A 22,132-nucleotide genomic window follows, 5' to 3' on the forward strand; every position below is an offset into this window, starting at 1 on the left:
AGTCCATTAGGGTTTCGATTCATGGAGAACTTTTTTCAATCAAACCAAAATATCTCAATAAAGTACAATTTATCGTAAAAGTAAAGGGCAGAGCACATTATCGTATAGAATAAATTAAATCAAAAACATTTGGTATGCATTGATGTTGAATTTTCTAATGTACCTTCAACCCCTAATCAGATAATGTATTCGTCTGACTGCCCCAAATAAAACCAGGAAGTAATGTTTTGATACTTGTGGATATCGGAAGATTTGTAGGTTGCGTCGTCGTTAAGTTTGCTGAGACTGCAGTTTTGAAGTTGAAATATAACGTTCGCTTTTCTGGTGTGTTGTTTATGCAAAAATGAGTAACATTGTTGGTATAGGACCTAACAAATTTGTGCACGTTCTGAACTTGGTAAGTGCATTTGTGGGCAGCATTTCTGTAGCAATTTTGCAGTGTTGACATTTGACCGACCAATGGAGGTTACATACATGTAATGCTTAAATCTCTGAACTTCATCCCCACATACTACAGCAAAAAACAGGATGGTTGGACAGTCTCATATACATTACGTTTACTTTTTTGTACGTGGCACACAAGTTTTGTAGATAACATTGTAGATAAGAAGAACCGACTCATTTGAGTGTCTGGATAGAACACACAAGGGAATTGCTAGATTACTAAGCTACTGCAGTGAACTGCAATAAAACTGCTCACATTAATTAGTTTCAGCTGTATCCAGCTGGCAAAGTCGACAACATTGTATGTCCCATGCAGACAGTTTGTCTGGGGAAGTTGAAATAAACAAGATTTGTACATGGACCAGTGATGGTAATGTTACATTGTATCTTAATCTTGAACACAGGGTGACAATCGTAAACTTCCATTTACAACCCCAGACAGAGCTAGTTTTGCCTTTGGACAAGTAGAATTTTTTTGTCTGTATCAAGTAACCTTGGTCAACACTAAAGTGGCCACGGGTGAAACAGAAACTGCCCAGTTATAACACACTACACGCCAATCTGCCAGCTGGCTACAGCTGAAACTAATTAGTGTAAGCAGTTTTATTGCAGTAGCTTAGTAATTTAGCAATTCCCTTGTGTGTTCTATCCAGACACTCAAATGAGTCGGTTCTTTTTATCTACAATGTTATCTACAAAACTTGTGTGTCACGTACAAAAAAGTAAACGTAATGTATATGAGACTGTCCAACCATCCTGTTTTTTGCTGTAGACCCATCGCGCCACGTTCAATATACTCATGAAGGTAAAAGATTTTACCTCAACAATACACTATTGCTGTGTGCAAGAACGAATGTTAAAGTTGACAAATTATGAGCTATAAAGTATCTTGTCTTTTTTTGCACACTCTGTAAAGATGTAGCTGTGGCATCATAAATATGGATTGCACACAGAATACTCAATTCATTTTAATAGGCCTGTAAATGTGCTTCATTGCTCATTATCGAATGACTTGCATATATTAGCGAGAATGGTTGTAAATTCCTTAACCAAGTGACTTTGTATCTGAAAATTTAAGTCAGTAACCTTAGCAGAATTAGGAGAAGATCCTACAGATTTGGCCCCTTTTCTACACTACAAACTGTAACAGGTTGCAGAATAGGGTTATACCAGTATTTATATAAAGTTGCTGCCTTGTGAAGATTTTCTTTTACTATCAAGATCATTATTTCACCTATTTATTTTAAATAATTTTTCAGGCCTTAAGTGGAAAACGTTATCTGCTTTTAGATAATGATCACATCTACACATTCATGCTAGAATATTTCACTTTCACTTTGAATGGAATTCCAGAGAATTTGCCTGTCCTCATCACTGGTATATTCATACCCAATTTTCAAATATTATAATACGTTTTAGAGGACTTAAAACAATTGAGAAGCTTCATCTGAAATCCCAGTATCTGAAGTACTTGTGAATGCAGCTTCATCTACTTGTAAATAATTTCTGGACATTGTGATCTCCTTTGCAGATCATAAATGTGAGTTCTTGTGTACTGCAGTAGAAACCACCAGTTTTAATGAAACAAACATATGCCAATAGTCACCTTGAAATGTTGGAATATGTTTGTATCAAAATTATTTGAACATAAATGAAATATGAAGATTAAAAATACTAAAAATGACATAGACATAAGTGTCTTGATTGTCTTTATTTCTTCAAAGCAGCATATCAGAGGGATAGGATCACGATTTTACATTTAGTGCTACCATTGTGGTTTACACCTGCAGTGATAAGGTCTCATTTTGGCTCATTTTGAGAAATATAGCGGCACAGTTTTATTCTACTCAGAAATTAATGGCACATATTAATTGTTCAGATTTCCCTCTTCAGAAACTTTGGGTCCAGGATGATTTATTTCACTATATACAATAAGGGAAACAGAGATCATCGGTATGACTGATCCTTTAAAGAGCGTTAATTTTGTGGTTATTAGTATCAGACCACTAGCCATAATTGAATGACTGCATATAGATTTCTCAGAAACCCACAGTTAAATTTACTCTCCATTTTGCAAAAGTTGCAATCAGTATTATGCAATTGTACAATCAGTTTTTCAGTCCCTTTTGTTTTCTTTGTTTACATGCAGACAACAAACGTCACTGGCCTTGCAGTAGGTCCACAGACATTGGTGTTACAGACAAATGAGAAACTGGTTGCAGGACCAACACCATGTGTGGTTGTACCACCAGGATACTATTGCATTGTAAAGGACCCAATCAGGTATTGATATTTTCACATGTCAAATAAATGCATGTAATGCAGGTTTTCATCGGCAAATGAAAATGCAATGCCCCTAGTGTGTTCAGAAATAGCCATGCACCTTTTAGACCTAGAGCAGTAACTGCACCACACATTGGTGTGTGGTGCAGTTATTTCTGTTGCTACATAGTATGGGTTGGTAACTTCTGGCTGTTACTGTCAGTCTGGCAGCAGAAATGCACAGGGATGAACCAGCCAGTTGGGTCTGGTTTCATCATTTTCTGTGAAGTTTGCTCTGGTTTAATAACTGTCAGTTTTACTGTGTTTTATTAAACTAAATAATAGAAGAGGGTGCAAGAAATGCAGACACTCAAGTGAGGTGATCTTCTCAATGCACAGGTTCTGTTCACTTACCTAGGTTATGGCTGATGGCACCAAATGTAGGATAGGAAAAAGTAAACCACAACCCAAAATTTGTTGTAAGACATTATTCCCTAGGTTTGTTGCTAGGTACAAGAGAGGCACGCCCAACTATGTGAAATACATAACAGCTGGTGTCTTTCTAGTGAATCATGTACCTTTATGCTAATTACATTCTAAAATGTAACATTAAGCAGCATTCTTTAAATTTTTCATGACATTTTAAAAATGAGTTTATTGATAGAGCAGACAGTGTACATGCTTGTAAATTACTTGTCAGGCTTGGTCTCTTTTAAAGACAATATGTTTATGGTAAATTTCACCCATTTCAATCCTGTGCAAGCTCATGAAGGCAAAGTGATAACGTAACTTTCACTTTTCATTCTCCATAGCAATTATGAAGCAGGCAAACCATGTCAGCTGAAGCATGGCCATTTTGAAGTCAGATTCCATAAGGTATATGTGATACTGATAACATCATTTTGTAGAGTTTCATCTTAACAGCAAGAAAATTAAAGTAGTTAATTATGTAAAACATATATAAACAATGTATGTTGGTACGTTTGACTTGATGTCACATGTTGATAATATATTTTAGATGCAAGTTTTAATGAAGTGGTGTTTGACAATAGTTTGGTTGTACCATAGACAGTAAGAGGGCCTGTACTGTCTATGGTTGTATAGTGGAGATGTCACCTGCCAAGTGAACCAGAAAAATTCTGAATGTTAACTTCAGGTTGTATTGTATCCAGAATTGACATAATGCTAATGTCTGCATTTCAGGAACCTTTCCCATTATACCCTGGTGAATCGTTGGTAGATGCAAGTGATTTTCTTATGAAACCATCACCAACATCAAAAGGTAAAGAAACACTTGAAACAATCACCTTGTCACACTTGCTGATTGAAGAGTCACTCCCAAAACTTTAAACTTTAACTTGCACAGTGGGTAGGTCCTACCATGGTCTTTGAAAAGAATGACAGAAATGATCGACTCTTGAAATGAAATGATTTTCTATTTCAGTGATGTGATATGTATTTGAGGTGGTTGACTTATTATATATTCAATTATTTGTCTGTTCTATTGTCAATCCCTCAGAGTGATAAGAGTGAATATTGTTTTTGAAAATATTTGTTCAGTTGTTTAGAAAACTTTTATGACACTAGACCAGCAATATGGTTCCCATAAAGAAAAAAAATACCATTTATGTGTATAGACTATATTATTTTCTGTAAATCATTATATCAACTGTCTAAAAAGTGACTATCCTTTCCATACCACTTTGATTTCATTATCATAATAATATCAGTTTCACAATGGAACTTAGTACTGATCAGTTTCTGTGTTACTTTGTAATAGACTATTCTGCTGCTGTCAAAAAATTACCTATTGTCAAGGCCAACCATGCTATCAAGTTGACTGCAAGAGTTGACCATGATGATAACGGAATCACCAGAAAAGCTGGCGATATCTGGCAACTAGAAGGCCCACTAACATACATGCCAACAGCTGAAGCTGTAAGTATTATTATTTTTGTCAATTGTCAGATGAATTTATGATTTTAAAAGTTCATGTACCAGTATCTGAGCTCCAACTTACTTGATGCAAATCGTGTGTTCTGGTCAACAGTAAACAGTGTCTCACCAGATACTCACATTCCAACAGAATTCAACCCAGATGGCTTCACTTTGAGAAGATCTTTACAAATATTTACAACTTGCTTTGTGTTTTGTCTGTTACACACAAAGAGACAAGTTTTCTTCCAGTAGAAAATAGTACATTGCAATACAACTCTTATTTGTCTCAAATTTAGGAGTAGAGAGTGACATTTTTGAAGCAAATTTAGAGTTGAATGAAAGAAAAGTGATAATTTATTATTTATGGGCAAGAGCTTTGCTTTTGGATTAAAAGGATGAATGTCCTTTCATAGCCAGCAAACAGAAAGGTAAAATTTCCAACAAAAGAGGGTACATATATGAAAAAGAAAATGTTTGCCTGTGTGTGAAAGATGATTCTGTTGCTTTAAAATTGACAATCATTTTAGATGTAGGGCGTTTCCAGACAAAAATTTTCAGTTATCAGAGAATAACACTTACATTTTATTATTATCATTAGTGAGTCAAGGGCAGATAACCCCAAAATATGTTCTTGTAGATTTCTAATATTTTCATATGACTTTTATTGTACGTCTTTTCCAGTAGTACTTGATGTGAATGTATATTCTTCTATTAATCAGGAAATTTTGGAGATTGTTCAGCCAATGGTCATTTCTGATGGCCAGGCTTTGAGAATAAGAGCTGTAATTGGTTTCACTGACAGAAATGATGTGTAAGTATTGAATGTCATTCTAAAATGCAGAACAGTCATCAAAGATAATGCTACACAAGAAATACTTTTATATCAGAAATATTCCTTGCAACAGAAATAGAACTCCTGTATTTTGTACTTTCTTCTTTGTTTTACAAATCTGCATTTATGTCTGTACAATCTTATAGCCCTAAATGCAAGTGAAGACTTTTCAATTAAAACAAAGATTAAGAATTTGTCTGGTTTTGATTGAGGTTTTACATTCACTGATTTAATTGGATACTAGTTCCAGTATATCGGTCCACAACTTAATTGCTGCAATGCAGCATCATCAGTTTGGCTTTTAGAAAATTAAAATTTTCACCTGTGTATCAAGAAAGCTACCTTGATTTCATCGCCGTAGAAGATGTACCCATGACTGTGACTACATAACTGTTCAGTTTTGAACTCAGGCTCCTTAACTCTAGAGCATATGTTTGAAGTTAATGGAGGCATTTTAAAAAGATAAGCCAATATGAAGAGTATATTATTGAAAGAGCATTAGCAATGACGTAGGAACATGTACACTGTACCAGTGTATGCCAGTAGAAAATCCCCCAATGATTTTTCATGTTTGTGTGTGTTGAAAATTTTTTTAAGGAATTTTTCTCACTGCATACTTAACTGAAGACTAAATATATCATAGCTCCAAAACTACATACTACTTGTGATTGCATAACAGCAATCAAATCTTGTATCTGACACATACACTATGGGTACGTTGCAGCAACTTATCGTCTGTCTATAACAGTAATATCACTAATGATATGTTCCAAAATTTTTTTATTAAACGATTTATACCTGCTTATATATATATATATCTACAAAACAATATTTTTTCCACAGTGAACGAATAAGTGGACAGGAATGGCTTGTGAAGAAGCAAGGTGCATACTTAAAAGAAGTTTATGAAGAGGTACAGTGTCATTAATATTATTGTAGTGAGGTGTTCTCTTCATTATTGCCAAAAGGTTAAATACTGGTAGTTCATGGTTTCTGCAGTGTAGTCCACTGAATGTCTGTATGATTGTATCATTAATTTGCATATTCAAAGTGTGCATACTATGAAGGAGAGATAAAAACATCAATTGTAAACAGAACAGGAGGATAGAACTTATGACATTGTTAATTTGTCTGGTTTGTAAATTATTATTTCATTGGAGTATACATTTTAGTAGCTGTCAAGAGACTGACCCGTTCACAAGTATCGGTACATTTTAGTTTTCTGTACTAGTCGTATTGGTATGTATGGTAATGTTTACATTCACTTTTCATGTTCTTAACTAGGTCGTAGAGGAACAGACTGCATTTACGTTGACTGAAGAAAAAGCCTTGCATTTAAAAGCAACTGAGACTATAGTGGATGCTCTTGGGGATAAAAGACTGGCTGGTTCTGAATGGCTGTTGACCTGTGAACAAATTGAATCTTATATCACTGATATTGGAGTGGTAAGTCATCAGTAATATTATTATGGTTGTGTAGTCAACAGCCGTAGTCTACAAAATGAACTTACTACAACCATCATTTTTTTCCATCAGACTAGGGTGTCAGTTCTTCAATTTCAGTTGAGTTTATCATTTACTTGTGAGCATAACAGACAAAACATTCAGTTCAATTGTTTCTTTTAGGTAGAACGTGCCTCGGGGACAGATATTCTCACTCAAATTTCTACAATTCTTTTCTGATCAACCACTCATGGGGGCTCGTTTAGTTTTTGAAAATTCAAATTTTATTTTTACCCCATAGAGTTAACAGGGATGTGGCCATTTTGAATTTCAAATATCACAAAATGTTGAGTAATTTGTTTCGCTAGTTCAAAACTTTGCATGGTGACCCCTGATTTTCATTGTTGAAGAGAATGCTTGAAAGTTTAATTTAGGAAAGTTTGAGCAAAAGTTTTAAGTCTTTCACTTTAGAGGCGCATACTACGAAACAACTGACCCTATGTGGAAGGACCATGGTTAAGCATGCAAAGGTCTTCTGGGAAAGTTTAATTCATGGTTTATGATAAACATCAGTTACAAATAATATCATAGCCCAAACATAGGACTATGTGCCCGAGGGTTGATGACCATTTGCCCGACATAAGGAGGGCAAATGGTCTCCTGCCCCGAGGGTAAATAGTCCCTTGTTTGGGCTATAATGTATTTATTACATGCCTTTCTTACACAATTTTTACTCAAAATATTTAGGTTTGTTGGCAAATGATAATCAAATGCTTTATTTCCATCTTAGATGAAAATCCGTTAAAAAATGGAACGATTTTCATCATCGACTGATATATAAAAACCACTGTTATTCGGTTTATCAACATTTTTTCTGCAAAATTTTCCAAAAACCAATTTTCTATACAAAACATGAAATTTCAACATTTTTACATCAAAAAGTTGTCAAGTTGAAAATAGTTCCTGTTCACTTTAAGTCCAATGATGACTATGCTGCCCCGACGTCATCGACGAGTTACCATTGAATCCTATAGAGTGCGCGACGTTCAATATACGAGGCATGTAATAATGCTACCTGTGGCAATGTGTAATTTGACCGGAAAACTGTACAATTGAAAGTCTACCTCAGCAAATATTCATGTAAAGCAAACACTTTTTTGTGGATTGAGACTGAGACAAATCTCTTTATTGTCCACACTTTTTTCAATATTTCAGGAGGTTGTGAATACGGTAAATAAGACAGTCCTTGGCAAGAATGAATTCTGTGTTGTCTATGATCCTTTAGATGACAAAGGTCACTGTAGACTTGGTCAAAGAGAACTCAGAAAGGGAGTCTCAAGCTTCTTCCTGCAGCCAGGTTGGTTCAACAGTCACACGCTATCATTGACATCAGACATTGGCAGTATACGAACACTTACACTACTCATCCTGACGATTGAAACAAGTAATTCATAATGCATGTATAGGATCCATGCATTGTATTATCATTTTGTATTCGTGTGCCATAACATTAGAATAAATGTGAATTTTCATCCAAATTTGTATTATTGTTAGTAGTTTTCTTAAGTCATTAATTTCTTCTTCCCTTTGATTTACCACTTTACACCTGTCTTTTCATCGTTTCAGTCATTCGTTTTTTCATTCTATTTTTATCATCTTAGGAATATATATTCTACTAAGTTCATGTAACTTACTAGCATGCTACTGAATGATGCAATGTATTGATAGGCAAAAGATCACCTCAGCTGCATATTCAATCCACATGAATAAAATATACTGGCATTATATTCTGTGTTAAATAGGAGAAAGCATACCCAATGGAATACAGAAAGCTTTCATTTTACAAGAAGATGAAGCTGTTGTTGTCCAATCAACTATAGCATTTACAGATGAAGAAGGTAGGTACTGTTGTGAGCATCAAATTTGTACCTTGTGTCAAGTGTGAGCAAATTTATGTCATGTTGTTAGTTCCGTAGTACCACAAGATTTGGTGTCCGTATCACCTTGCATTGGTATTCTTAATTCTGCATACATTCTGTATCATTTGATTCCAGTAATGTTCACTAGTTTCTTGTGAACAATGGAATTATAAATATCGTTGAGAGCAAATTTGATCATCTCTTCAAACTCTGAATACAGGAACTGAAAAGTCAACAATGAGTAATCACAGTTCTATGAAATACAAAATGTTTGAAATTGTTACTATTTCTACAGCATTGCTTTCTCTTCGGGAATTTCTTGTTGAAGGAAAGTTTCACCATATATCAATTAATGAATCAATCAGTTGATAGTAGTTGTCCTGATTGCTTCATTGATTGTTCAAAAAAAATAATGATATTAATTTGATGAAAGTGTCATCAGCACATGAAAGCTAGACCCCATTCATCATCAGTCAGTTATTTCTGTGTTCTGCAAACATTGGAAAGCTGAGAGCTGATTCAACTGTCTTCATCGTGTGATTTGTTTGTTTGTTTTGGAAAAGTATTGTAATTGGCCTCATTACTCGAAAATTTGCATATTTTTCCCATAATGACATGCATATTACCAGAACAGAAACCAGTGAGAAATTATAAGTGCCTTGTTTATATTTTTATCGTTAAGAGAATACCAGTATCGTATTTGAATATATTGATATTCCAAACACCATTACAGCAAAGAAAAAGAGAGAGCCTGGTGATAGATGGCTGATCAGGGGACCACATAACTACATTCCTCCAATTGAAGTTGAAGTATTAAAAGAACCCAATGGCCAATTGGTCAGGTAAGCAGATAATTATACCTGTTGGCCATTTTTCATTCAATCATGATCTCCAGCAAAGTACTACTGTGTAGTGTTGTATATGAAGTCATAGTCTATGCTGATCCAAACTTTATTTCAAAATGATAAATTATGCTGTTTAGCAAGAAAATTCTGCCTTCATTTGTAAAGTTATAAATGCCTATAGGACATAGGGATAAAAGAGTTTAAGCAGAGTGTACAGATGACTGAAATAATTATTAATATCCATGTCACTCTTTCACAGGAAAGCTATTCCTCTTGCTGAGAATGAAGGTATCTATGTGAGGAATTTACATACTGGAGATGTAAGTCAATGCACAGTGTTTTTTGTATATCTTTATTTATTGTTCATGGTCTGACTGTTTCATGATGGTATTGTTAACGTTACAGTCTCAGTCAGACTCTCTTATACAAAATAAAAAGGCTTTGATTTCAAACATTGTAATAATTCAGAATTTTATATCAGAGCACAATAAAACAGAATGCCATGTGATTCATTATTTCAGATACACATCTAGTGATGCTATTTGTGGGAGAAACTGCAGTTAGACGATACCAAGGCTATGTAATTTGGAAAATTTATGTCACTGGAATTGTGAATATGGTATCAGTGTACCCCTAGTCGATAATACCCTATGTAATTGCATATTTTTTGCAGGTTTTATTTTGATTTGTAATTAAACCAATGAGACACTTGATACAGTAAGATAGTAAATTAAGCATTTTTTGTTGTTTGTTTATTGTATATATTTTTGTGACATTTCATAGGTAAGAGCGATTATGGGACCCCAGTCTTACCTGCTCCAGGAATATGAAGTACTTTGGCAGAAGGAGCTTTCTCCATTGATGGAGATTCTTCTAAGGTGAGAGAATGTTGTCATCTGCAATGTCAAGGGTCATTGTGTGCATGTTGCCTTTCCCATTTTTGATCCTGGAAATCAAAGACCAAGCTCCAATGTTTTCAAACTCTTGCATTGATGAGATGCAAATGTTGGTTCACCATTGATGAAACTAAGCACAGGGCCTCATAAGTGCCTATTTAAGTCAATATTACAGCGTTTTTCTTTCTTTTTCAATGTTACAAATAATCCAGCTGAAGAGCACAACACTAGAGTAGCTGTCTTTTGTGTAGCGTGTATTGGCATGTATAGTGCGTCCTCGTAAATGTGACCTTTAGTTCCGTGACCTCTCGGCTCTAGCCATGCCTACTTCCTGCCCTGACCTCGCTATGCTTACTGTACTTATACAGTAAACACAGCGACGTCTGTATGCATGGCCAGTAGGCATGGCCAGAGGAATTGGCTAGAGGTTACGGAACTAAAGGTCGTATTTAAACATGATCACATTCCCCATTGAGGGCGCACTATACATGTCAATACTGACCTCGCTATGCTTACTGTACTTATACAGTAAACACAGCGACGTCTGTACGCATGGCCAGTAGGCATGGCCAGAGGAATTGGCTAGAGGTTACGGAACTAAAGGTCGTATTTAAACATGATCACATTCCCCATTGAGGGCGCACTATACATGTCAATACAAGCTACACAAAAGACAGCTACACAAGTGTTGTGCTCTTCAGCTGGTTAATTTTAACATTGAAAAAAAAGAAAAACACTGTACAACTAGCTACTTATGAGCCCCTGTGATGAAACTAAGCACATATTTTGGGCACACATAGTGTGATGAAGTTCCTAGAGTGTTAACATATACCTTGACGTAGTTGTATTACTTCCTGTGACCGTTGTTGCTATGATTGACACTTGGTCATTCCTTACCTGTATTTTTCTCAACAGGAAGGGTGGTGGCCATGGTGGAGAGGACATCAGAAAGATGGCTTACTTTGAATCATCAATAGAGCCAGCATATGTTGGAAATAAGGTAAAAGATCAATGAGTCAAATGAAACTTACAATTGTTTCAGCCAACCAGTTGGCTAAAAGCTTCCAAGATCCTGCACATCAGCCCAATATTTACAGTGAATATTCATGGTATACAAACAAGGAAGTTCTACACACTTAACTCATTGTACACAAAGATCTTTACCATATCAAATATATCTTGCAGTGACGCATTTGCTCATTACTGTATCTCCATTCATTCTTAAGAAAATATTGGAGCAGAAACAGTGCTGCACATCATGTTGACATTTTGATTTACTTTTCATAACAGCCAAGAGACAAAACAAGGGTTGTAACATACCGTTGTCCTGGCAACACTGCAGTGCAGGTTAGTTTCGCTCAATCCATATTCCTGATATTGTTACAAATAAATATGACAATAACTAAAATTTTACATGATGAAGCTACTATATTTCTCCTGGTCAGTATAATGAGCTTCTCAGCAACTACATGGCATGGTTTTGTCTCTTTGAAATATATTCCGAAATTATGGTAGAAAACTATTTAGAATTAAATATTTGGAACAACCAGTGTGTATGAAAAGTGTTACAGAAACACATTTACAAGACTATTTTTAATTTTCGCTTAAAAATAGACACAGTATAAAACCAGTGCACCAGCTGCATGCCCCCAGCATTTAAGGAGTCTGAATTGCAATTATTTCCAACGGCTTCATGTCCACAGCATTTGCCACCATAATTAAGTCTCATGTTGTGATATTATCATGGCTATTCTTCCTACTCTATCCAAGATGACTTGTGTTGAATACCTGTTTATGCCTAAGACACATCCAAAATTTGTACAAATGCTTGTTCAAAGCAAGTGGACTATCACTTTAGTCTAATTTTACCGCCTGCTTGCTGAAAGTTGTATGATTGTGACTGGAAACAGAGCACACGCAACGAAGGAGTACAATAACACGGAACTTTTAATGAACCACCAGGACCAAAGAATCTTTTTACATAACTATGTACCCTGGAGTCCACAGCCTCACTTTGAGTGCCAGGAGTTATTTTATGGATGTCTGTATGACTTCTCATAATAATGTACATGTAACATACAGCATTTTAAAGATGAAGACTAAATACCAGTGTTATCCTAGTGGGCATTAGATTGATAATACATCAAGACAAATAGAACATGTAGACTAAATGTAGTTTGAATGTAAAACTGCTGCGTGTTCCAATCCTTTTAGCTTGCAAAGTTTTAATTGTAACTGCTCAGGCAAAAGTTCATGTCTTGAAGAAAGAATGATTGAAGTCTGTTGCAAATGTAAGGTGGTTGGAAAGGCTATTTTTGCACCAATTCTTTTCTCAGAGTTAATGTCAAGTTTCAAGTGTTAGAATCAAGATATTTAGTTCAAATTTTCATGATAACTTTTTTAGTTAATACTTTCTCCAAAGAATATAAAAATTGTATATTTGCAGCCATGATTTTGAAATATGACACCAGTAAATATCAAAATTTAATTTTTCATATTTTCTTTACATATTTGAATTTAATAATAATTGGATAGTATTAATATTACCAAATTAGTTATAAATATGTTGACACTATTATTTGTAAGATTTGTATGGCAGGATTTGTAAATAAAATCTGTTTTTATGATTTTACATGGGTTTAAATATCAAAAAATTATTAAAAATTCTTTCAAATTTCAAAATATGATTTTTCAAAAAGTACTTCAAATATAGGAAAATTGTGCCTTACATATCTTATCTGTAACCTTGTTAATAGGCTGTAAATATTCCATGTCCATATCTCATTTCAAAGGTTGGATTAAATTGGTATATAATTATGTAGGAAAACTGTTATTCTCTCAAAAATGTTGAAAACAAGCCATATTTGCACCCCTCTTTTGAAGTCACAGAGCAGTCTTTTTGGTAAATCTCACTTTTGACACCTCTTTGACACTCAAAGAATCTAAAATGCATTTACAATAGCAGTTACTCACTCTGAATGCAAGCATCGCCTTGTCAAACTTTCCTGAAAAACAGCAAATAATTACTTTCCCTTTTTAAACATTTTATTAAAAGCTAGGGGACCTCTTCCATAGTTAATACACTAAGGACTCCCCAACTTCTTCTTATTTGGTCAGTTTTTCAGAAGTTTCAACAGGCTGTAACTCTGCAATGCCTATGTGCCCAAATGTCTAGTTTTTTTTATTCCACAAAGAATGTTGACTACTTTTATATTTTAATAGTTTTGTTGAAGTTTATAACTGACGCTCTAGCCTTTCCAACCACCTTAACATTACAGCTTCCTTTGCATGTTTTATTTCTGATCTTCCAAAAGAGAATTCAGAGAAAAGTGTTTGATTTGCAGCAACCTAACAAACAAGTGTTTTTTCTTTTCATTCAGGTATACAACTACAAGAAGAAAACAGCGAGAGTCATCTTTGGTCCTGATATGGTCATCCTTGGACCTGATGAGAATTTCAACATTCTTAGTCTCAGTGGTAGGTTAAAGTTGATGTTTGTCAGTTGATTCTATTTTGCTGACTGAGAAAGTATATTTCATTCAAATTGCTAAATATTTGAGTAGCAACATTGTTTGTAATAAGTATCCTTGTTTTGCATTTCCTTCCATGCTGAAATCAGCTTTTCATGGCAAACACCATAAAGTGAGATTTGCACATGATGGCAAATGCAGGCTTTTTCATCATAGCCAGTTTGTTGTAATGCATTCACCTCACTGAAGCAGCTGCATGTCAAAGTGGCAGGCATGCAATACAAGAGAAATGATATAGGAGTAAATCACAGGCTTGAACCAAGAAAAATGCTAGGTTTTGAATCTATTTGTTCCTAGAGGGAATCGCCAAATCAGTGGTGTTATGAAGTTACTAACAAATAGTTTCACCTCATCTTCCATGCTATCCATCCTCCCTTCCTTCCTTCCTTGTCTGTCGTTTCCGCTTCCTTTCTTCCAGCTGGCAAACCAAAGAGAGACAATGCTTTGCAGACCATATGCTTGATGCTTGGACCAGACTACATCACAGATATCATAGAGGTAATTTATTGCAAAATTGTCTCACCAGCAACCCAAAAAAGAAACCCACATACAAGAGTTTGGTTATTCAACACCTAACAAGAAATACACAGTTCAACATCTACATTGGAAATTTAAAAATATAAAATTTCTCCTTCACTGACGCTACACAACATTACCACTTTCACTTAACCATGGTTTGACCCAAATCCATTGCTAACAGTAGACTTTTTAAGGAAAATCAGTCCTCTCACTGCAAAAAGTTTTGTTGCAACTGTAGTGTTTTTCAACTATACTGCAAAATTGGGGTAAAAGTCAACCCTTTCATTTCAGTTTTCCCCCCTTATGACTCAAATGTTGCCATCCAAAACAATGGAGTTGTTCCACAATTTGGTGGTGAGGGGGTTTAACCATAGTGTGTAATGTTATATCGTATGGCTAGGAATACTTATGTAGTACACACAGAAACTGCCACTGTAACCGTGTTGGAAATTTACACACCATAGTGCCAGTAAGCTACAAGGCTGCCACCCTTGTGTTGGAAATTTACACACCACAGCGGTAGTAAGCTTCAAGGCTGCCATCCTTGTGAGTACAGATGGATGAAACTTGCATTTGACTTAACACATGTTCATTATTCCCTCTAACTAGGTTGAAACCTCAGATCATGCAAGACTTAGGGTGAAAATTGCCTTCAACAATCATTTTGAGGTAAGTTTGCAACATTTTACCACTTTGAAAAACCTTCCTTGCACTGTTTTCTCTCATATTGTGATGTTTTTACAAATGTTCAATGTAAAGTTTTATTTTATAAGGGAGGCAGTTTAACCTGTACTCTTTGTCTTCTAATGATCTTTATTTAAAATATACCAACGTATCGGCAACACACAAGTTGCCTTCTTCAGGGTAAAAGCTGACAAATAAAAGTGAGCACATACAAAAGTAAAAATCAGACTGGTAAAAGGTAAACTGAGGCTGGTAAAAGGTAAACTAAAGTTTTAGATTTTTCCATAGATCAGAAAAATGACAATGCTGATATAAAGTGTTTCATCACAGTCTGTACATGTATATCTGTTGAGGTAAAGATCACAGTAGTATGTTGATATCTATATAAAAAATCTGTACTCGTTAAGTTTAATTTTGGCTAGTGTCTGAATCCTAAACCCTTGTCAACATATGTTTTGAAAGTGTTTCACTGTACGTCCACTCGTGCATTCCATGACTGTGAACACATCTACCTCTGTGTTAGCTCCATGTGGCTCAATCGAACACAAACATTACATGATTTGTGATTTTTTGAGACCAATATCAGTTATGTCTGTGAAAGCTTCTCAATGTGCTTCAGGAAAATTGTTGTATTTATTCTGTACAGTGTCTTAAGATACCTCTACTGTTTTGTTTATCTTAATGCTTCTCTGTGAGAATTCAAAATTGATTTTGACATTTCTTTGTTGTAAATTTTGTGTCAGTTTAAACACGGAGACCCAAAGGAAGAACAGAAGATCTTTTCCGTTTCAGATTTTATCGGTTTTGCATGTAAGCAAGTAGGTAAGTACAAAGTCAAAGGTTATACAAAACTAGTGACATTCAGTTCCAAATAAAAGTTGGCAGAAACTGCTATGGTCAGATATTTTCCATAGGCCACCATTGTAGAATACAGCTTAATATTCCTACTCTGGAAAATTCAGGGGTACAAAATTTGTGGAAGATGTTTGGTCAATGTCCACATGATTGCTGATTACTGTAATTATACTGTAAGAGTATATTTTTAGCAAATAATGAAAATAGCGCCCTCAATGGTGAATTTACAGAAATCCATGCCCATTTGTATGATTTCATAGGGTTTTGTAACGCCCTGTAGTACCACATACCATAGAATGTCAGCATACAGTTTGATTCCAGGAAGCCATGATCTTTCCTAGAACATTTTACATTCAAGTTCACGCCGATCAAACATCACTGTAGGTAACAAAGTCACCAGTCAAAGCTGGCTTTGTGAGTGACAAACTTAGAAGAGAATTATAGGTCTGACACCAATTTATTCAAAAGGGGAAAACATTTACAAGGTCTTACAAGGTTATTACATCTTGCAAAATTGTTATGTGTATATGTAGATGAAATACAGGAGTATGTGTGTATGTTTATCAATGAGCTTTTTTAGCTACTGTTTAGAACTTAGATAAATGATTTGAGCATGATAGTTACAATTGCGTTGTCCCCCTTGCATCGTGCCATTGATATGCCATGAAAAACACCTGTAGAAATGAAAGAAATGCCTCCCTGAAAATTACTATATCTGTATAATTATGCATTGTATTTGTATCATCACTTGGCTATATGGCAGCAAACTCAATTAAATTGGGTTATTGATCTATATCATGTAGCAGTACACATCATCGGCAACCTGTTGGCTTGTTAGAGACAAGTATCACAGGTTGTGTACGCATTCTATTATCCCTATTATTGGTTGACGAATAAAAACATGTCTGATTTTGATTGGCAGGTAGCAGAATCCGTGGAGCTGTTGCTCACACTCCATTTGATACATTTCACCGTTGTTCAGCGCAAATAATAAGACAGGCTGTCTTTGGAATTGATGAAGATGGCACACCAAGAAAGAAACTTCACTTTCCTTCAAATGGACTTGTAAGTATTCTCCTAGCCTTTGATCCTCTCACAACATTGACCAGTGTTTAGCATGACAAGTCATGTAAGAACTTTAATCAATGGAGTTTTACTTTTTAAGTGGAAAATACCGTTTATCAATTCTGAAAAACAAGAAGTATTTATGATGAAGTAAAAGCATATACCTGTAATCACCAGGAGAGAGTAGAACTTTATTGATATTAATGATATATCAGGAGATATACTCATTCAAAAGTTTTCATATTTGTGTTCTATGGTACATGCATATTTATCTTTTGACGTTAAACAGAATTTTGCAGAAGAACTTTCAAATGTCAAAAAAAGAAACTCTGTACACCATTTCTGTTTCTATTGTAATTCCTTCCCTCTTGCCAGCCTCACTAAAAAGCTAAGTTTGTGTTGAAAAGTTACTGTTAATACATGTGTGAATTCCAAATCTTGAATGTGTACTGTAGTAAAACTAAGAGATCTTTACAATTTTATTTTCAGTGCATAACAAGTATTGATATTCAGAGTATTGAGCCAGTGGATGCCAATATGAGAGATAGCCTTATGAAGTCAGTGCAGATGGCCATTGAAATAGCCACAAAGTAAGAGGTTTTAAATTTTTGCTGATACCCCACAGATCCTTAAGAAAAATATCCGCTATGATACTCCATAGTTTTTGCTGTCTGTTGATTTCCTAATAAATGAAAGCTGATCTGTAGTATTATTGGCTACTGTAAATAGAGCACATCAAATTCCTGTAAATACAAACTCATTAAAATCCTCGGCAAGGTGTATCTGAGAAAACATCGCAGTAAATATTGAATTACCAGTAGTGTCTTAAACTATTGCACCCACATGTCTAAACTTATTCTGTTTTTCATTAATCATGTTAATTGAAAATATAGAGAACTAATGAATGGGTGTCTATTTTTGCAGTTCTGTGGAGGCTTCAGCCTCACATGAAGCTAGGAGAATTGAACAGGAAGCTAGAGGAAAGCTTGACAGACAGAAGTTACTTAATGAACAGAAAAGTGAAAGAGCAAGAACAGAATTGTATGAACTGAAAGCAGTAACTGCAGCAGTGGAATCCACAGGCCAAGCAAAGGCAGAGGCACAGGTAACAGACTTTGTACATCTAATGAACACCAACCTAGGGGTTCCACTTGCATAAGAATTCTAACCTAGGGAATGTAAAGTGATGTAATGCGTAAACAATGACTACAATCTTGTAGTCAAATGTAACTACATTTTGTGTTTTTCTCTTCCATGGTAAATATTCCCTTGTCATTTACATTTTAAATAAATCATGATGTATTACTATGAGAAAAATTTTTGGCCATATTATAATTTAGCAATTATAGGGGTGTAATGAATAGAAGCCCATCAATGTATTTAATATCCATTCAGTGATTTAAAATGTTGATTTTCATGTGCATATTGATGTTAACTGTGGTAATGTTGCAAATGTCATTATTTATGAATGGATTCAGTTGATCATCTGTTTAAACCACCAAACGACCAAAGTATGAATTGATATCATATGTTGATGACTAAATGTTTAGTGTGAGGCACAGCAGACAGACTGTGGTAAACAATATGGTGATGTGAAAGTGTGGAGTTTTGCATGACCATAGTTACTTCCTATCATCAGAAGATTTCTCACTGAATCACTTTTTTGTGTTACACAGGCCCAGGCTGAGAAGTTAATTATTGAAGGGCAAAGTGAAATTGAAGGTAAGACGTGAAATGAATGATCCTCCTTAACTGAGTTGAATTTTATCAAGAGACTTTTCACAGCTTGGCCTATCAATTATCCAAAATATATTTCAAATTTGTGTATTTAAGTTCCAAAGGATAGAGAATAGTCAGTGTACTCATGTTTCAAAACTAAATATATTTTAGCCAGTGAGGGGCATTGAACAGATTATTCTTGTAGGAGATATTTGGGATGACAAAGTGATTGAATGGAGAATTGTACTCTTATGCGAATTGAACCTGGAAATAGTCAATTGTAACCATTGAAGAGAAAGAGTTGTTAAGTATATCATCTGTCAGTTTTGTATTTTTGCAAATGCGCAGGAAAAAAGAAGACAAAATATGGTGTATCAAAGACAATATAAACTTTGAATATTTAATGTCAACATTCACAGAAAAAGTAGAATCTAACGCATTGTCATCAATGTTTACTTCAGTTTTTATCATGACTCCTCTGTTGTGATTTTTTTAATTGTGTGTTATGCTGGTTATTTTGCTGACTCCTCTGTGTGTTATTGTTGTAGCTGCTCAGTTGAAGGCCCAGGCTGAAGAGATTGAGGACACTGCTGACTTGGAAACACAAGAAGAGCTGCGAAAGGCAGAATTAGCTTTCACAAAGGACAGGAATACTTTAGAGATCAATAGGGCCAAACACCTAGCTGAAATTGAGGTAAGAGTTCATGAGGTCAAAACATCAACGGAACATTGTCAAGTGTCAAGGACATGTATTATGTGCTCATGGCCAAATCAGATTTGCTATAATATTACATGTAAGCACTCATAAATGGGTGAAATTGTTTATATAGGCAACCTGTATGTCAGTCATTCTGTACACATCAATAAGGGAACAATGAACACATAATGGCAAACACTTGGCATTAAGGGGTACGGTTAGAGCAACCTACATTTGACTAGTAAGGAATATTTTGATCTGCAAAAAGGTTGTGCAGACACATTTACTGTAATGTTTTGCAAATATAGGTTAGCATTTGTTCTTTGCTGTTCTTTAACAGGTCACCAAATTCAGTGATATGGTGTCTGCACTTGGCATCCAAACCATAGCAGCTGTGGCTACCTCAGGTCCACAACATCAGGTAGGTTACATTATGGCAAAACGATTGGTGCTTAGTATGGTCAGTAGGACCCAGTGGGAATGAGCTATAGCGTTTGTGATGGTGCTGTACCCATCATAACCCTAACTCTAACCAAACCAGAATTAACTGTTTCTGGTGTTCCTGGCAGATGTGACTCAGAAACAGATATTCAGGCTCTCAAATTTTTACAATTCTTTTCGAATATACCTCTTGCAGGGCTCATTTTAAGGCTTTTGGTGTAGCAACTTAGTCTTTGTTTCTCAAAAATCCAAAAATTTATTTTCCCCCTTAAGTTAGCACAGGGATGACAGCTGTTTTGAATTTTCCAATATCAGTAAATGTTTGGTAATTTGTTTGTCTAGTACCAAACTTTGCATGATGATGCTAGATTTTTATCTTGATTTAGTGAGAGAATGGTTGAAAGTTAATTAGTTTCATAGAGGAAAGTTTGAGCAAGTTTAAGTCTTTCACTTTCAAGGTGCATACTACCTTAACAGAGTGTCTTCCTTCATGAAAGGAGATTTTCATAACTCATGGAGTTATTGAAATTCAAAAATATTGATCACTAGAAAAGTAATTGTATTATCTTGAAAAGGACCCCTCAGTCAATAACATCCCTCTGGGTCCACTATTGTTGACATTTGCCAAAAGATCCACAACAAGGCCCATAACAACTCACCGTAAGACATCATCATAGCACCATATGGTATATTGAAGATTTTTACCAGTTCACGACATATATGCATGAGCTATAGCAAGTGCATATATGTTGTGAACTGGTCAAAACCAAGTGGTATACCCAATGCTTGAGTGGTCATAATAGTACATCGAAATTCTGGTGTGAAATGCCAAAAAAGGAATTGTTCTCCAGCTGAGAGCTCATGTGTTACAACTGTGCTATGTCACAAATATAGCATGGTTATTTTCACATCTGGACCAATCAGATCACTCTATTTACACCATCACTATGCTAGTATGATAAAATATCAGCTACTGCCAAATTCTCAGCTATGACTGGTGCAAAACTGCTTATCATTCTATTCCAAGTATAGAATAAAGTTGATAGAAAATTTGAGTTCAAATTCAGCTGATTGCATGGGAAAAAATTTGGACTTAGATGCGGCATCCAATGATAATAGGGGCTTTTTGTCAGGTCTTTAGTCTGGTGAATAGCTCTGAACAAAATTACAAGTAATGTACTTTCGAAAATGAATAAAAAAATATGACAACAGTTTGTTGACATTAGCTCTTATAACACATCAAGTTCCATTGCAATCCATTAAAACCGTTTGTCTGAGAGACAGTGTTGAGTAAATGAGTTGGAGTTTGAAAGCTATGTGAGCTGATGTTGGGTAATGAGTTGCTATATCTTTTCATGCACACACATCTGAGATGTAAGTTGTGTGTGTTTATAGTTTCCCACGAATCAAAGATATTTATGAATCCATGTGCTCTCATGATGTTGGTGTGAACCCAATCTCCACTGATGCACCCTGAATTATGAATTGAATGTCGTTAAATGAGTGAATATAACTTGTAAATAACTTGTGTTGTCCTTTTATTCAGGTTGACTTACTGAAAGGTCTTGGCATCGAAACTACCCTGATCACAAGTGGTGATAATCCCATCAACCTCTTCAACTATGCAAATGGCCTTGTGGGTAATAAAGAGACCTAAGGTACCATGGTGAGAGAATATTAGCAGTGATAAAATCTGTACATTTTAGAGTGATGGCTACATAACATCAGCAATTTTGAAAACATTTACGCAGATTCTTTGCAATTTGAACTTGTAAAAACTTAACAGTCTGTAAAGTGTGGAATATTTTATTGATAAATGGATGTGACCTCTAATTATCTTGTTCACATTGGCAACCCAACTGAAATTTGGGCCGACGCAAAATAATTGTCCTTTTGGGATTAAATTTGGTCCGTGTCCACACCTACCGGTACCAGAATTAGGGCCGACGTAACTTTACCTTCCTTTGTGACCTCTGACCTGTCAAAGTTCAAAATGGCGCATTTGAATATGGCACGCTGTTTCTACTGTTCATGATTTTCCTG

General features: G+C 35.3%; 1 protein-coding gene across 2 annotated transcripts; it reads left to right on the forward strand.

Annotated features, from left to right (window-relative positions):
- The first annotated feature begins 197 nt into the window (after positions 1-197).
- Positions 198-21,891, forward strand: LOC139120653 (major vault protein-like). 2 transcript variants are annotated; one of them, XM_070685177.1, is made up of 26 exons: positions 198-397; positions 2,594-2,727; positions 3,519-3,582; positions 3,910-3,988; positions 4,487-4,644; positions 5,364-5,455; positions 6,320-6,389; positions 6,761-6,922; positions 8,135-8,276; positions 8,722-8,817; positions 9,572-9,680; positions 9,943-10,003; positions 10,467-10,561; positions 11,495-11,579; positions 11,870-11,926; positions 13,960-14,056; positions 14,528-14,607; positions 15,238-15,297; positions 16,056-16,134; positions 17,090-17,232; positions 17,722-17,822; positions 18,157-18,337; positions 18,909-18,954; positions 19,500-19,645; positions 19,989-20,069; positions 21,636-21,891. In XM_070685177.1, the coding sequence occupies exons 1-26, from the start codon at positions 344-346 to the stop codon at positions 21,744-21,746; spliced, it is 2,583 nt and encodes an 860-aa protein (XP_070541278.1). In that variant the 5' UTR covers positions 198-343; the 3' UTR covers positions 21,747-21,891. The 2 variants fall into 2 exon arrangements, with proteins under 2 accessions (XP_070541278.1, XP_070541280.1); XM_070685179.1 differs by having other exon boundaries at positions 13,960-14,053.
- The last annotated feature ends 241 nt before the right edge of the window (positions 21,892-22,132 follow it).

Source organism: Ptychodera flava, chromosome 20, assembly GCF_041260155.1.
Source record: "Ptychodera flava strain L36383 chromosome 20, AS_Pfla_20210202, whole genome shotgun sequence".
Classification (NCBI taxonomy): domain Eukaryota; kingdom Metazoa; phylum Hemichordata; class Enteropneusta; family Ptychoderidae; genus Ptychodera; species Ptychodera flava.

Excerpts from the sequence above, each read along its gene's own strand:
- LOC139120653 (XM_070685177.1), top strand. The coding sequence starts at position 344 with ATGAGTAACATTGTTGGTATAGGACCTAACAAATTTGTGCACGTTCTG. Across the intron at positions 398-2,593 it reads TTGTGCACGTTCTGAACTTG|ACAACAAACGTCACTGGCCT; the intron begins GTAAGTGCATTT and ends GTTTACATGCAG. Across the intron at positions 8,818-9,571 it reads AGCATTTACAGATGAAGAAG|CAAAGAAAAAGAGAGAGCCT; the intron begins GTAGGTACTGTT and ends ACACCATTACAG.